This window comes from Tigriopus californicus, chromosome 1 (assembly GCF_007210705.1).
Source record: "Tigriopus californicus strain San Diego chromosome 1, Tcal_SD_v2.1, whole genome shotgun sequence".
Lineage (NCBI taxonomy): Eukaryota > Metazoa > Arthropoda > Copepoda > Harpacticoida > Harpacticidae > Tigriopus > Tigriopus californicus.
Window position 1 is genome coordinate 10,928,809 of NC_081440.1, and position 15,336 is coordinate 10,944,144.

Below are 15,336 nucleotides of genomic sequence, written 5' to 3' on the forward strand. Positions count from 1 at the left end.
CCACGTTTGTCTTTTGGCTCATTGATCTCAATCTTGTGTCGGGGGAAGCCTCTCGGTGAAGTCGTTTGTCTTCGTGATTATGTCAAAAAAGTCGAGGAGAATGTCAAAAAGTCACAAGGGACAAGAACAACTTATCCCAAGCCTTAAACCTAGGGCATTTATAAGGCAAACAAATATTGCCTCGATTTCCCCCTTCGTTGAAGGTCGGGAGAATAGAATGAGTCAGTTTCTTTTCGGAAAGGATGATGGTGGGTTAAAGCTGCTCATGGAGATTCAATCTGAGATATTTTGAGAACAATTGACTTAAGAACTAAATCCGACAGGCCCAATGGCCGTGGAATAATTTTGAAAGGCCTTACAAACTAAGGGGGATGCGTTTTTCGTGCTACTTCGTAATGCTATGTTGTTTTACGTCATATTAAGTCGGGACTTCAAAGCACGCAAGTTCAATGAAACAAACTTCAAAGATGGAGCAAACAGTTTCGAGTGAGAGGATTCGACAGAAATTCACCAGTCACGGCCATTTGCACACGAAACTGGGAAATTTGGAGATGGGGCATTCTCACCGTAGTGATGGGCGGAAATGGAGCGAGAAAACTAGAATTCTATTCAAGCTAGTCCTCGTCCTGATTCCTAGGGAAGAAATTTACTTACAGGTTGCTTAAAAAACTACGTGGTCTCTATCTGGGACCCTGATCCTAGCCATCATCTTACCCAGAGTTGATTTTCATTCAAGGCTCTTTCTTGTCTTGGTTAATGTATGACTTCAATTTGGAATTAGGGTATGCTACTCAAACATCCGCCTTGGCCGTACAGCAGGAGGGTGGGTGGGTCACTCAATAATTCTTTGACAAAGGTCCGCTTCCATTTTTTCCATCGATATGGGATCGCCAGGTTCTCTGGCAATTGGGTCCCACCGACCCTCGTCAAAACGAGATTTTGGGCATGNCTGATCCTAGCCATCATCTTACCCAGAGTTGATTTTCATTCAAGGCTCTTTCTTGTCTTGGTTAATGTATGACTTCAATTTGGAATTAGGGTATGCTACTCAAGTACTTGGGCAAGTACTTGTCAAAGGATAAAATTATGTCGAAAAAGAGTTGCAACTTGAGTGGTTCTGAGTAGGATACGGCTTATTCGGCGGCGAGGTCGACGACGATGATGGTGCTAATTATGTTGCTGATGATCCTGATGGTGATGATTGTCGTTTGATGGGAACTTTCCTTTCAGACAGGGGTCTTTGCTTGATTGAGATTCCAAGATTGGCACTCAAACTTCGGTAGAATGAACCGACACGGTGGTTGAGGCGTCGGAATCGGGATCGGGGAGCAGGGGTGGAGAAGGCGAATGGGGTGGGTCATCGCGAGGGGAGGGGGCACTAGGGTGATCTCTTCGAGAGTAAGGGGGTGGAGTGGCAAGGAATGGGTCATCCTCGGCGGTTGTAGGATCCTCATCGTCAGAGTCTGAATTGACCTCGGCCTGTAAAGAAGGACCATAATTACTAGGAGTATTAACAGAGCAGAAGATATCACTCTTTTTGGCCAGCCTTCTACATATGTATGTACTTGCAAGTTCCATGCAAGCGAGGTATTTGGCAATGGATGCCTTTGGGTAATACATCTTAAAGGTGTGACTTTATTCATGGGCTTCTAAAAGTACAAATGGATTGTAGTACCCCAATGAGGAAGTGAGGATTCAGACATGAACTATTGGAAAATGGACGTGGACGTCAAGGTTGAGGATTGTTTCTTGTTTTCTTTTTTATTTGCGATATTTACGATGTCTCTTTCACACGTCAGCTCAACAGAAAGATTGAATTCATTTTCTCTCCAAGCCCACGAAATAGCACAGATATTGAGGCACTTTTATAAACGAGAAAAAGCTAGCGGATGCATGAAGCATATCTTAAGGCCAATCAACGTTTCATTTTTTCGAACTCCATTTACTGTGAGAATGGCGATTCTCGGATTTCATTTCGTTATTCAGCCACATCAGCACTTTGGTAGTGAAGCGAACTTTAGACGATAGGAACTCGCGATACTTGGGAGGTCGAAACTTGGGGTGGCTGGGAGTGTATGTACTTACTTGTAATAGCACCTGGCTAGGATCCGTATCCCAGATAAGTTCATCCTATGCGTCAGTTTTGAGTTTATCGGCCAATTGGACGATGAACTCCTTGAAGAGAATAGAGTCCAAGTTCTTGCTTAACAAGAAAATGACAAACCAATCCCCCATTTGGGCTTTGCGCATGAGAATATCCATCTTTTCCTGAAATCACAGAGTAAGCCAGTTGGTCATCATGCTAATTAGTTATTATGACATGACGATCAACATTCATCAACGTCATCGTATAGTATTGAAACGAGAAAAAAGGGGCACGAAAGAGGGAAATGAAAACGAGAAATTGATCTCCACATAAGAACCTTTGACGTAAGCCTTCAACAACATGCCATTAACGAACGTAATACGAACAACGAAGTTCGAATACACAGTGCATACATGCGTGCTCTACTGAACCGAACGAAAAAGAGACATGGATCCAAATTAAAGCTATTTAACACGTGGATCAGAGTTTATCATGACACGGACCCGCAACTTCGCTAGCCGCTCTCAATTTTACGAACAAAGGATCCATTTTATCCACCATAAACGAGGCGCTTCCCTTCTCACCTTCTGCTTCAAAGCCTTGTCTCTGTTAAGCTATAAAAGAAAGAGTAAATCACCATCAACACCTCCATAAAGTAGGTTCGAGTTTCAATGCCAAGTATGCCCTCCTGACATGTAATCAGCTTGGCCATTTGACCTGCAAGGCCAAGCCCAAAGGGTCTCCTTTACGTAGTACAAGGTATAGAATGTTACCCAACAAGTAGGACATTTTCAATAGAGCTGTCAGAAATAACACGCTATAAACGAACCTTGATGTCAAATTTGGCATTTCTCTCCACCATAACTCGTCGCATGGAGGGAACAGCGACCACGGCCAGAACATACAGAAGGTAGAGGGAGGTCATGACGGCCAAGATAATGTACCAAAACCAAAGGAACACGTAAATCTTCTCGTTGATGATGTTTAAGGCCAGAACGCACATGGCATCATGTCTCTCGATCGTTCCAGAAGGACCATATTTGTAGAAGTTGCACTTTGTGATTCTGTAACAAAGAGGTGCATGGATAGTGTCAAATGTCAAGTTGTTTTTTTATTTCTTCATACCTTGGGAAGACATCAATCATGGGATCAGTGCGGGTTTCAGACGCACTTTCTGACCAATACAAGACATCCGAACCATAAGCCATGAATACTCCGCCAAGGAAGGCGTTGATCATGTAGATCTGAACGATGACATTGATGAAGTTTAGTATATCGCAAATGAAGTATTTGAATGCATAGAAGTTATGCATGTGAAACGTTTCCGTGACATATTTGACCAAGATCGAGCATTGGTCCTTGCGTTCATCCAACGAGAGTGTCCGACCGCGAAGTCCGCTGGTGATTTTGTCCAATTTGCGGTCCTCGAACGTCTTCCAAAGCCAATGGGGGAAATAGAAGAGCAACCCTTGGAAGAACAAGACAAATGGCACCCACTGATAATAGGCATGAATCACTCGATCATTGGGATCTCCAAGGGGCTCCACACCCTGATAGGCATAGTCTTCGCCGTGGACACCACCCGGTTTACTCGGCACGGAGAAAGTGGACATAATCCAACAATATGTATTGAGAACATTGCCAGGGATGGTGCCACTGATACAGTCAATGGTGGAACCAATGAGATCGTTGGCAGTGACCAGAAGACAACTGATGAAGCAAAACGTGGCTGACGTGCGATAGTGCAACTTGAAGAATGGCGAATCGATATCCGCTTTGGCGCCACGGTAGCGGACCTAGAGAGAAGATTAGAAATAGATTGATACAATTCAAAAACAAGTAAAGTGATTGACGTGAGACTGATTACCTTGATCAGGCCCGCCACAGGCATCAACAATCCCATCACAGCCATGGCGTTAGTTGGTGGAGAAGGTCACACTACAAATGACAATATGGAACCAAAGTCGGATGCGGTAGGGAATCCTGAAAAATTGAAAACGCAAAACAAATCCAATTACTATGTTGCGAAACTTCAGAGTCACAAAAGAGCGTGGGTGAAGGGTCTTGTTATGGATTTCCCTCAAATTATCTCACATTTCCAGCCATGGGCAAACCCGCGGCACAAAACTTGCTAAGACGGTTTAAGATGAATGCATAGGTTCAGGCCGCACCGTAAGCTCGACTCTGGGGAAAGAACGGGAACACCGCTGAGAGAGAGATTTAGAGAAGACGAATGGTGTCTCCAAAGTAGACCATGCCCCGAGTTCTACAACAAACCCATTCTATTGCACATTGGTCCACTTCATGCAGGGATGGATGGATGATGTATGTGGATGTTTACTGGGCTCTTCTCTTATTCGACCAAATGGAACGCATCTTCTCCCTCCCTGATCCCGCCCACCATTCACACGAAAGACGTCTTTTCAAGGTCAAGTCAGCGAGAAACAAAGGACTTTCTTTTGAAAGTGCTATTGTACGACGTATCAGAATTCTGCCGAGTACTACGTACGCGACAGCATTGTACATTTCTGTGTGAGCTATGATGAAAAGGGCGCACCATCAAGTCGTCGTGAAATCAAAATGCAAAAACTAATAGGCACCAATTTGGAGACCTCATTCAAATCTGTGTCGGTTGGAACGGAAACTCGTTTGAGAAGTCTACAATCCTTGCTTTGGAGAAGAAAAAGTTTGAATTCATCTGGCTAGTATGTAGAAATCATCATGACAACTCTAACAACGTCCAAGAAAGAAGACATGATGGTTGAAGGATAAGAAACAGGTTTTCTTTAAGATTGTCTTCCAAACTTGACACGATACGAGAGCCGTTCGCGAGTTGATGCTAAATGTTAGAGAGCATAGATATTTGAACCGGAGTACATCTTTTTAATATTAACGCCGATCTATAACAATACGTTTGTTGGGCCTCGAGCCATGTTTTTATCACTTCCGTTCTTACCAAGGTTTTCGTTTCCCTTTTCCTGTCCCGGCTAATGCTAAAGCTAATGCTTTTAAAGATCTCCTTTAAAACGACAGGATTATCTACGTTTTGGAGAGCATCATGAATGTGCAGACAAGGCTCTTTAAGGATTAAATTTGCACAAAATTAGCATCGAAAAAAAATAACAATCTAAAAATAACCAAAAAAAGAATTGGAAGCAACCTGTTTGGTTTGTCCCCCTAATTCTCTACACGCAAATCAGGGTGTTTTCCCGAAAATTTGGAATCGACTCTGAGAATTTCTATCGAGTCACGAACAAACCTCAACTGAGAAGTCATTGATGAAGGAAGGAAGGGTGTGTGTCTAATGCAAATACTACTTCGTGCATCACATCAGCTTGCTCAGTACCATCATTTTGTCAGTACAAAATAAATAATTCCAAGTGGGCCGATATCCACCAAGCCTAGCATTCCCGATGTAGATTAAGCTTCGCTTTTAACCTTCACTTCTGAGAGGGCAAAGCCCAACAGAATGATGCAATTGAGTTTGGACACGAGAGCTTCTCAAAAATGTTCTTTTTCAATTTCCAAATGGATCACATAGACTTAGAAGACGAGAGCGGACGCCTCGCATCAAGGCATGAATGCACATAATGTGATCAAGCAAAGCTTAAACATACACACTCGTACTTCCACCCGTTGTTGGCTATCATAGAAAATATTTGAAGTAAGGTAGGCACTCTCCGTTTCTTGGATAAAAGTTAAGTTCCATAACAACGATCACGGTTCAGCTTGAGAACAGATTCCTCAAGAGGAAGAACCCTCCATCATTCCTTTTTCCTTCATCATACCATTGTCAGTCCCATGACAAAGCATGCAGGAGCATTTCAATCTTTTCCAAGCAAACAACCAATCAGCCCAACGAGATGGCTTCAGTCGGAAATCCAAAGGCCAACTGAAGCCCCCGGTGCTAGGCATGGCAATTAGATTGCAGCCGGTTTTCAAGTCGGATTCTCAAGCCTGGCCTTGATCTTTTCGGCCATCTCATCCTCACCCGCCCTTCCCAATAATCGGTTTCTCTCCTCAACCAGCCCCAGGTAGCCCAACTAGCCCGGGAGCTTGATGTCATTTTTGACCAGGGGAAACTCGGCTTCTTACCTTCCCGTGTTCTTGGCCAGCCAAAGGGCACTGCCCCGCCTCAACACAAACACACCCCTGATGTCACACCCCCAAACGACACTCCAATCACTGGTCGGATCAACTGAGCTCCGTTGGCGATGGCTGGAGCTCTGTTTGAGTCCTCGTGAAGTTTCGTTTTTTCTCTTTGGCAGTCGGACTCCTCCTTGTCCGATTGATCGGAGTCTCCTTCAGCGGAGTCGTTTTCACAGGGCACCCACCCATCGAGTGGCTGCCGTTTGCTCGAATTCGTCGTTGGCGTGTTCACTATTCATGGACAGATCGGTGCTGAGAGCAAAGAGAAGCAGATTCGTGCACCTCGTCCTGTGCTGCTCTGCTCTTGGAGCAAGCTAGGGATCGATGGAATGGTGCCGTTTGTGCTCCCTGATGTTGGCGTCGTCCATCCCGACCAGTTTGTCCACCAGCAAGCTGAACAATTTACAAACGAATCCAGTACTGTACGAGACAGGCTTTGTGTGTGAGTGTGAGGATGTGTCTAGGGGAGCGTGGCGTGTACGAGAACCACAGGGAGGACGAGAAGCATTGATGGTGTGTCGTCTCCTGCCCTCGCAGCGTCCCAAGTCTCCCAACCGTCCCAGCAACTCCCAACGCTATCCCGGGCGACGGATCCGACTGATGAACCCCTCGCCATATTTCTTTAGGGTTACTGGTTTCACCACAAAGAAGCATACTTTTGGACGAGTTATGACTACAGCTCGAGTTGAGTTGAGATTGAGATATTTCCAAGTCTCTTTTTGGTTCACTTTTTTGGACAGTACGATAAATGTTATTTGTACGAGGAACGTTGAAGCAGAGGTACCAATGTATTTCTCGGTCACTGGATCAATCTCAGTTAGAAGCGCAAGAACTCATGTGTGTATTGCGAGCATTGCGAGTCCGTCAAATGTATATTTGACTAGATAATCATTGGAAATACGGCTCCAATTTCATTGGTAAGAGGAACTTCGTCCTGTAGCTGATAGCGCACTTAAAGTACTCGCAGCAGGAGCTCAAAATCCTTGGGAGTCAATTTTTGGTAGAGTAGCAGGAACCTGATCATGGAGTAGTTGCATGAATGCTTTGATCTACTAAGTTTCAACCTCTACAATCCTTGAGAATTCTCAAAGACAGGCACTCTTCCCAAGAAATATATTGCTCCAAACAGATATTCTTAAAAGATGTCAGTTTGATAAGCCCACACACAATCAAGTTCTGAGAGAACAGCAAGAAGTTCAAGAACTGCCCTACCGCAATCCCAAAATAGTTGCTTGAACTTGCCTGCTTGTGTCTTTTACTCCATAGGAATAACCAAGGATGCTAGCTAGAGCTTTAGAGTCCCTGGAACTGGAATGACTTACCTCGTATTCGGCGAACCGGCAATCAATGGATTGACGCCAACTTAAAACTCACAACTCGTTTCGCGACAGTACTGCATTTGTCAGGCAAGTTCCAGAAAATGAGAATCCCAGAGGAATCAAACCAAATGGCTTAAAATTGACATTATTGTTGCGTTGGAATTTAATGACGTGCCATCAAGCATGAACGCATTATGTAAAAGTAGAACGTAATGAGCAGTCCTCAGAAAAAAAGTTAAAACTTTAAATCAATGATAAATGTTTTGAAGGCTTTTCTCCGCCCAAATGTTTTTGGGGAAACATCAAAGTTCAAAGCGAGACATGTTCATACTTTCCCAGGAAGGATGTGGATGATATAATTAGACATCCAGACCATCCAGACGTGTCACAGATTTGACAACACTAAAGAGATCTCTGCATCTTGTTCTTTGTACTAGTAACTGTCGAGAATAGCCGTTAAAAAAGGAGATATCGGAGACCATACAGCTAACTCGCAAAAATCCTAAAATGTTAACCCTTGGTCCTAGAAAGCACTGGAGTATCACGGAAAACTCTGAGATAAAGTCTGTGACATTTCAAAGGTCAAATTGTTTGTAAATGGTGTCATGAGCTTCATTTTGTGGCAAAGAAGTAAATTATACAAAAACTGTTCTTATAGACCAAAAGCAAGCCATCATGCATTATTTGGTGTGGAAGCGATATTAAACAAAACGAAGTTCTTACGCCCCAAGTTTCGCAAAAGGTTCTTTTAAAATGATGATTCAATTTCAAAGGTTCCTAGATCTTGCTTTATTTTCTCATAAAAGCCCTGCAAATTGAAGCTTTTCTGTTAAAGTAAAATAGAATAGAATCCCAAGACCTTAAAGAAGCGTTTGCAAAATATTTGGTTTACCTTACAACCAAATAATCCAGTTAAATATATCTTCGATACCTAATAACCAAATTCAAACTGAATATTTTTCAAAGGCTAAAAAACTTTGAACCACTTAACCTTAGCAAACAAACTTGGACAAGAATGAAATATACAAAGTGCTAAACTCATAACCACAATTGAGAGACAAACTATTTAAAAAATGGAAAAACCATTCAAACCAATTGGTTCATAAGATATTGATAGTTATCAGTTGGCTCCTTTAAGTAACAAATGTATGATGTTACATCAGAGCACATTCATAAAAGTCACAAACTTATGTAAATTAACTTCTCTCTCTCACAGCCTTTTTTGGAGATCACTTACATTTTTTTGACTGAAGCATTCTTTATGAACGATTAAATTGACATTTCAAGACATTCATCCTTGCAAGAAATTGTTCTTCCCAAAAAGGATTGAATAAAATGCAGTATATTAAACCGCTTTAAAGACAAAAAAACATGAAATTTTGCAACAAAAATTAGCAAAGGGCGTTTTCTCGGTAAAAAGTTATGCTATTTGTATTACATATTCAAAATTTTGCGAAGATGCTTTTTTTTGATCCACTATTTGAATTGTTTAGGTGTATGTTAAAGCTCTCAGCATTACACTGCATTGATCCCTGGACAGACGAGTGCAAGTTTCTCTCTGATATTTATATATTGAGTTGTTGCTTTAAGAGCTTGAATGGGAGAACCTCCAGTTATTTCCGAGGGTTAGGTAAGAGTTAATGACGGCTAGCTGTGAAAACGGAGCGAACAAATATGTTCATTGGAACACCCATTAACCCTAGGCTGGCCAAGGGAGAGAACTGTCATCTGAGTCCGTAATAAGCAAACAAATATTGTTAAAACCTTTTGGGACCCTGTTTGAAATATTTCAAACCAAGAGGCAAGCAATTATTTGTGTCATCCAGATCTTCTTTGAAGTGCACAAAATTCACAACATCTCACCATTGTGAAACTGATTTTCTTCATTGGCGCATAAAAATTCACCACATTGAACAATGCGTTACAAACAGAAAAGGATTTTAAAACAAAATATTTTGTTTTCCCCCAGGCTTGGTTACCGTGAGGAAAAAAGGTGAAAAATCGAATGTTCTTGAAATTTGGCATCAGGTCAAAATTGTGGAAGAAATATTTAATAGTTTTTCTTTTGTATTCCTTTTTTTGCAACAATCGAGCAAACCCGTATTTGCATTAGAGAATAGTTATTTATTTTGAAAAACCTATTTGTCATTATCTGACTTTGTATCTGAGCCCTGATGATGAGTAATGCCGGCAAGAATCACACTTGTTCCTCATATAGGTAAATATGTTCAGTTTTTGTATCTAATTGTTCAATTTTATGAAATAAGCTCTTGCTAGGAAACATCATGTTTTCCTTTAAAAAGAGCGAGAAGAACAACAAAGGATGAATGCTCTTGCGTTTGACTTAATGCAATATCTCAATCATTTCTCATTCCTTTAAATGCGAAACTCAAAGCGACTCAACCTGGCTGGCTCTCTTTCATTTATAACAACAAAAAGTAAATACTTTGGATTTGTTCTGCTTTCACATTGAATTTTGTTCCAGTTAACGAACTAAAAATTGTAAACTGCTGGGCAAGTGCGTTTTTCTCACCTCATTCCGCTCAATGACCTTTGGGTCGACGTCATTAGACACTCCACTATTAGATGATGAAGGTAAAGGCATTCAGCAAATCTCATCCATGAAGGATGTAGATGTAGTCCTCCAAAATAATGGAAAGTTCGATGAGCATATCCAATTGAAAGTTGGTAAAGCTTTTCAAACATGTGGTTGGATATATCGCACGTTTAAGTCCAGAGACAGTATTACGATGCTAGCTCTGTACAAGTCGATTGTTCAGCCGCATCTTGAATATGCCTCTCCCATCTGGGCTCCAATTAGTTCACCGGGTTTGCAAAATGTCGAACATGTCCAAAGATATTTTACTAGGAACATTGAGGGTATGAGAGAGCTCTCGTATTGGGAAAGGAAGAAAGGTTGGGATTGTACAGTATTCAGAGAAGGTACGAGGGGTATCTGATATTGTACATTTGTCCCAACCCAGGATTTAGGGTCAATTCTAGTGACCGTAAAGGCTTAACGTGCGTTTTGAGAGCTCCTTCAAGCCCTCGAGAATCCAGGCTAGTCAAAATAATGAAGTCCACCTCTGTTCTTTCTCGGGCTCCTTCATTGTTCAATTTGCTGCTTTGAAATATTCGTGGGAAGTATATAGGTGTTGATCCAGTAGCAGAGTTTAAGTCAGACTTGGACAAGTTTTAGACTAAAATGCCCGATCAACCTTATGTTATAGGGTTAGCCAGATCAGCCAACTCTAATTCGTTGGTCGATCAAATAATGATTATCAATAAAAGTTAAATAAAATGAATAAAATTCTCGTCTTGATCTGCTAGGATTCCAATCCCAGCAGCGTTAAGCAAGTCCGCAAAAAAATAAAGTCCCTCGGTTTATTGAGATTCGACAAATTCAGAGGACCCCTTTCATTTTGGTATGCATGACCAAAACCTTAACAACGATTTCAGTCGGAGGAGTCCAAACTTTGCTCTCCACGTAACAATCAACTCGTGACAAGGAATGTGTAAAAAACAAAATCGAAATCGAATGCCACTTGATTTTTTTACTTGATGGCATGCACTTAATTCCTTACAAAATGGACTGAATTTGCGAGCAATGTTGCTCGACTTTCAAAATCTTAATCTTGATCGTTGTTTATACACTGAAGGGCTAAAATATTCCAAGTTCAATGTCTTTACACTTGGACTAACGCTTTAATATGTCCCTTTAAATATTATTTGCATATAATTGTCTTAGCTTGGCTCATCTCTCCTCTCGAATCGCGATGGCCAAATCATTCAAAGTGCACTTCAAAATATTATCTTGGCTTACCTCGAGTACCTTGGGACACAGAGGAAACGATTTTCATCGGAAGGAGCCATTCCAAGACACCTGTTATTATCACAACCACCAAGCTATTGACGACCAAGAACAATGAAACCAACCCACCTCACTCTCACACGTTCGACGTCATATCATCATCAGAAACTCGATGGCTTTCAAAGTCTGTTGTTGTGCCTCGAAGCCCTGGCAAATCGTGGAAATTTTTATTTCGTCATGTTAACTACTCAAAAGATGAGGGTACACGCACTTCCCGAGCCTTCCATTCTTACTCACTCCGCTTTTATCGGTCTAGTATTTTCGTATGCCCAGTTCGTTGATCTTCAACTACATTTTTTGTCCCCTTGAAGACGCTTTTGATACTTTCGTCCATCCACACATCTGTTTCTTCCAGTGAACAAGACCGAGATCTCGAGGGTTGATGCTTCTTTCTCTACTTTCTACGCTCGCACATTTCCATCCCTCTATCCAGAAGTTGCTCTACAACATGGCAACAACATCATCCAATGTACGAACAACTGAAGGGTGAGGAGCGTGGAACAAAGATTGTGCTTCTTTTGGCGCAGACGACTTAACGTCTCTCATCTCGTTTCGTTTCCTCCCTTTGCCTTGGTTGGTCAACAAATACTCAATACATTCCACCCCTTCTCGTTCCTTCCACATTTTCCTGGCTAGGTATTTTTCGTCTAGACAAAGGGAAAAATCAATACTGCATGCAGCCAAGGTTCTTCTTTGAAAATGAAAGCGGTTACAAGTCACCAATAATAATGTTTTTGCGAGTAACTTGAAGGCCTAGGGATTCCACATTAGTTATAACTATGACTATGAAGCTATAACTATGCAGTCATGACTATGCTAACCAGATCCGCCAACGCTAATTCTTTAGTGCATCAGATGTCACATGTATATGAAGACAAATAAGTATTATTGGTTTATCATCTTGAACTATTCGGGATGTCATTCCCAGGAGTGTTAAAACAGTCTTTAAAACAAGAGGATAAAAGTAATCAAGTTGTGAAAGGTCTGAAAGGAATGAAGGAATGTCCTTCTGCTTCAGGATAGGGACTTTGGTTTTCCGTCGTAACAGGAAAGATTGAAAAACATGATCTTAAAGGAGTAGGAAGCTAATAAATATCAAAATGAATACACATTATGCTATAATTCTTGGTTGTTGGTTATCAATTTCTTATTTCAAAGCTTTTGTAAATACTTGTTACATATAACTTTAAGCAATATTCTGATTTTAGGAGAAAAAACAATTGACACCAGATGACTCGCAATGATCATAAATATCTAAGATTTAATTCCTATTGAGTTTCACAGGAAATCATGGTCAAATTGAAATGAATAAAGCTAACCAATGAAATATACGAAAGAGTATCGATAGAGGTTAAGTCTTTCGACAAAAAAACACAGCTCTTATTACAATATCTGGTTTGCAGTTTTTACTAAAAATAGATTTCATCTACCAATTCACTTTAATTAAGGCTTTTGGAGTATTTGTGGTAAAATTGGTCGTAATTTTGAGGTTGGGAGATTCTGGCTTCAATTCCGAAATCCAATAACGAACCTACAGTATGTACGTACTCTCGTTTAAATTCAGACGCCTGGTTTGAGCATGCCTGATTTCCTATCTACCTTGAGCATGCTTCGAAGGAAAGAAGCGATGAAAAGAGAGGTGGCGTGTTTGTCTGGGAACCGACTTGTTGCCTCATGCTTACGAGAGCATGATCAATGCCATCTCTGCGGGGTGCCTTAGTTGATGCAAGGACCATCCCGAAGTCGATCGGACCTTGCTTCACACCAATCACTGACATCATGACCAAGGTAACATCAAGCGATTATCTACAATATTATGCGTTAATGTCACAGTTGGTCTTGCAGGGCTGTCTGTCACCGCGGGAATCCGGCGAGCTTGTGGCCAAAAATGCCCAAAATATTGTCATTGATCATGATGGCGTGAAGAAGTGCGCGGAATTTCTCGCTGATCGATTGAAGCAAGGTGGGCTTCGTATGGAGGATCTCTTCAAGAAGACGGAAATTCACCCCCAATCTGCCGATGAAGCCGGAGCTAAATGGGTGTTCTTTGCGGATGTTCTAAATTTTTCGTTCTGGCATCAAGAAGATCAACCTCAATATGCAATTACTTACAAGGTAAACCCGTCTTTGAAAGAAAGTCAAAATACTGAAGTCAACTTACTATTTATGTGGACTTATCAATTAGGGTAATCGCTACACGGGATATCTGAGTCTCTGTGCCGCCATCAATCGTACTCTAGATCAAGGGATTCCATTGACGGATCCAGATTTCTTTGGAACAATAACGGAGGATCAACTTGACGGGTACCTGAAAGGAGATCAAGGCGTGTCGTGTCCCTTGATTCCTGATCGAGTCCGATGTCTTCAAGGTAACTTCCTTATAAAAAGAACCCTTTCAATGACGCATCGGATCATACTAAAACCCCTTTGCAGAGGCATCTAACATACTCAAGAGCAAATATGAGAACTCGGTTAAGAACCTAATCCTGTCTGCCAAGGGATCGGCTCAGAGCCTTTTGACCAAATTGACGTCCGATTTTGAATGCTTTAATGACAGCGCTGAGTTCGATGCTGACCGCCGAGTGTCCTTCTTCAAACGGGCTCAGATTTTCATCTCTGATTTGTGGTGCTTGTTTGAAGGTCAAGATCTGGGAAAGTTTGAAGACATCGATAGTTTAACCATGTTTGCGGATTACCGAGTGCCTCAGAGTTTACAGTACTTCGGTGCATTCAAATATTCGGAGGTTTGTACTTTCCTTCCGCAATCATCAAAGCTTAGATTGAAATAATCAATTTTCACTCTGACAGGCTTTGTTGGATCAATTGAACACTAACGAAGAGTTGGCCTTTGGACACCCTTTTGAGATGGAAATTCGTGGTTGTTCCATTAAGGCCGTGGACGTGATTGTAGAAGAAGTGCGGAAGAAGCAATTAGATCCCACCATAAGAGTGAATGCCATATTGGTGGATTATTTCCTTTGGGGATTCCGTCGAGAGAAGGCAAAAGAGATGGAAAAATTCCCGTATCATAAGACCAGATCAATTTATTATTAAGAACCTCGGATTGGAACAAGTTTTGAGAGAGGTGCCTCTCGACCATAAATGAATAAATCAAACATTGTGGGATGTTTTAAAGTTGCGCAGGGGTCCACGTTCTTCGCACAAAACTCTTGCTCTTCTCCTCTTGCGAATCATTAAGCGTCTTTTCCAGGATCTTGGCTCTTTTCAATTTCTTAACTTGATCGTCCACTTTCAGTTGGTTCATTTTGGTGATCCGTCTATTCCTTGCCAAGTTCTTGGCTTTCTCGGTACCCAGTAGAAGAAGCTCGTCCCCATTCTTATTGTTAAAGATCGGATACGGCATAAGAACTGCTCCACGGGTACGGACACTTTCACTAAATCCAGTACTCGTAGTAAAAACAAAATAAAAGACGATCAATGACCAGAACCACGTTATTGTCATTTTGTCACCGTTGTTTTATTGTAAGTTCCTTTGACCAACTTTTCCGACTGACTGAGCTTCTAAACGGATCAAAATGATCTGAACGATTTGAGATGCCAACCATGGACTGAAAATCAAAGGAACTACCATCCACCATATGAAGCATTCTGTCACATGTGCTCGTACACTAGGCCAGCATTATAGAAGTATGAGAGTGAGTTGAGAAGAGACGGGACAGAAATGTAAAACACGGAAAAGATTGCCTTGGATGCTTGGCACTTAGGTTCAAACGAGAGCTGTTGCCGCCGAACCGAAACCAATATCGTTAATCCACATCCAGAGCGATGTTCTCATATTTATCATGGATACAGTGCCAAACTCACGCTTCCTGCCAAACTACAGCATCTAGCATTTGTCGCACTTTTGTGTGTGTGTGTGTGTGTGACCATGACGTGATAGTATGTATATT

At 41.6% G+C, this 15,336-nt stretch overlaps 2 protein-coding genes and 1 long non-coding RNA gene across 6 annotated transcripts; 1 reads left to right on the top strand and 2 right to left on the bottom strand.

The window, feature by feature from the left end:
• Window positions 1-366: 366 nt before the first annotated feature.
• On the bottom strand, window positions 367-798 carry LOC131893605 (uncharacterized). Its single transcript, XR_009374722.1, has 2 exons — window positions 715-798; window positions 367-633 (listed from the first exon to the last, which is right to left on the bottom strand). It is a non-coding gene; the product is annotated as an uncharacterized LOC131893605 (long non-coding RNA).
• Window positions 799-977: 179 nt separating this feature from the next.
• LOC131880976 (innexin inx3-like) lies at window positions 978-7,681 on the bottom strand. Of its 3 annotated transcripts, none has more exons than XM_059227725.1 (7): window positions 7,558-7,681; window positions 3,954-4,069; window positions 3,212-3,882; window positions 2,916-3,150; window positions 2,671-2,700; window positions 2,086-2,268; window positions 978-1,479 (listed from the first exon to the last, which is right to left on the bottom strand). In XM_059227725.1, the coding sequence occupies exons 2-6, from the start codon at window positions 3,996-3,998 to the stop codon at window positions 2,131-2,133; spliced, it is 1,119 nt and encodes a 372-aa protein (XP_059083708.1). In that variant the 5' UTR covers window positions 3,999-4,069; window positions 7,558-7,681; the 3' UTR covers window positions 978-1,479; window positions 2,086-2,130. The 3 variants fall into 3 exon arrangements, with proteins under 3 accessions (XP_059083708.1, XP_059083700.1, XP_059083716.1); XM_059227717.1 differs by lacking the exon at window positions 7,558-7,681 and adding an exon at window positions 6,182-6,463; XM_059227733.1 differs by lacking the exons at window positions 2,671-2,700; window positions 7,558-7,681 and adding an exon at window positions 6,182-6,439.
• Window positions 7,682-13,034: 5,353 nt separating this feature from the next.
• Window positions 13,035-14,564, top strand: LOC131883215 (queuosine 5'-phosphate N-glycosylase/hydrolase-like). Of its 2 annotated transcripts, none has more exons than XM_059230622.1 (5): window positions 13,035-13,213; window positions 13,259-13,540; window positions 13,611-13,794; window positions 13,859-14,169; window positions 14,234-14,564. In XM_059230622.1, exons 1-5 carry the CDS (start codon window positions 13,121-13,123, stop codon window positions 14,477-14,479), a joined length of 1,116 nt encoding a protein of 371 aa, XP_059086605.1. In that variant the 5' UTR covers window positions 13,035-13,120; the 3' UTR covers window positions 14,480-14,564. The 2 variants fall into 2 exon arrangements, with proteins under 2 accessions (XP_059086605.1, XP_059086612.1); XM_059230629.1 differs by having other exon boundaries at window positions 13,271-13,540.
• Window positions 14,565-15,336: the final 772 nt, after the last annotated feature.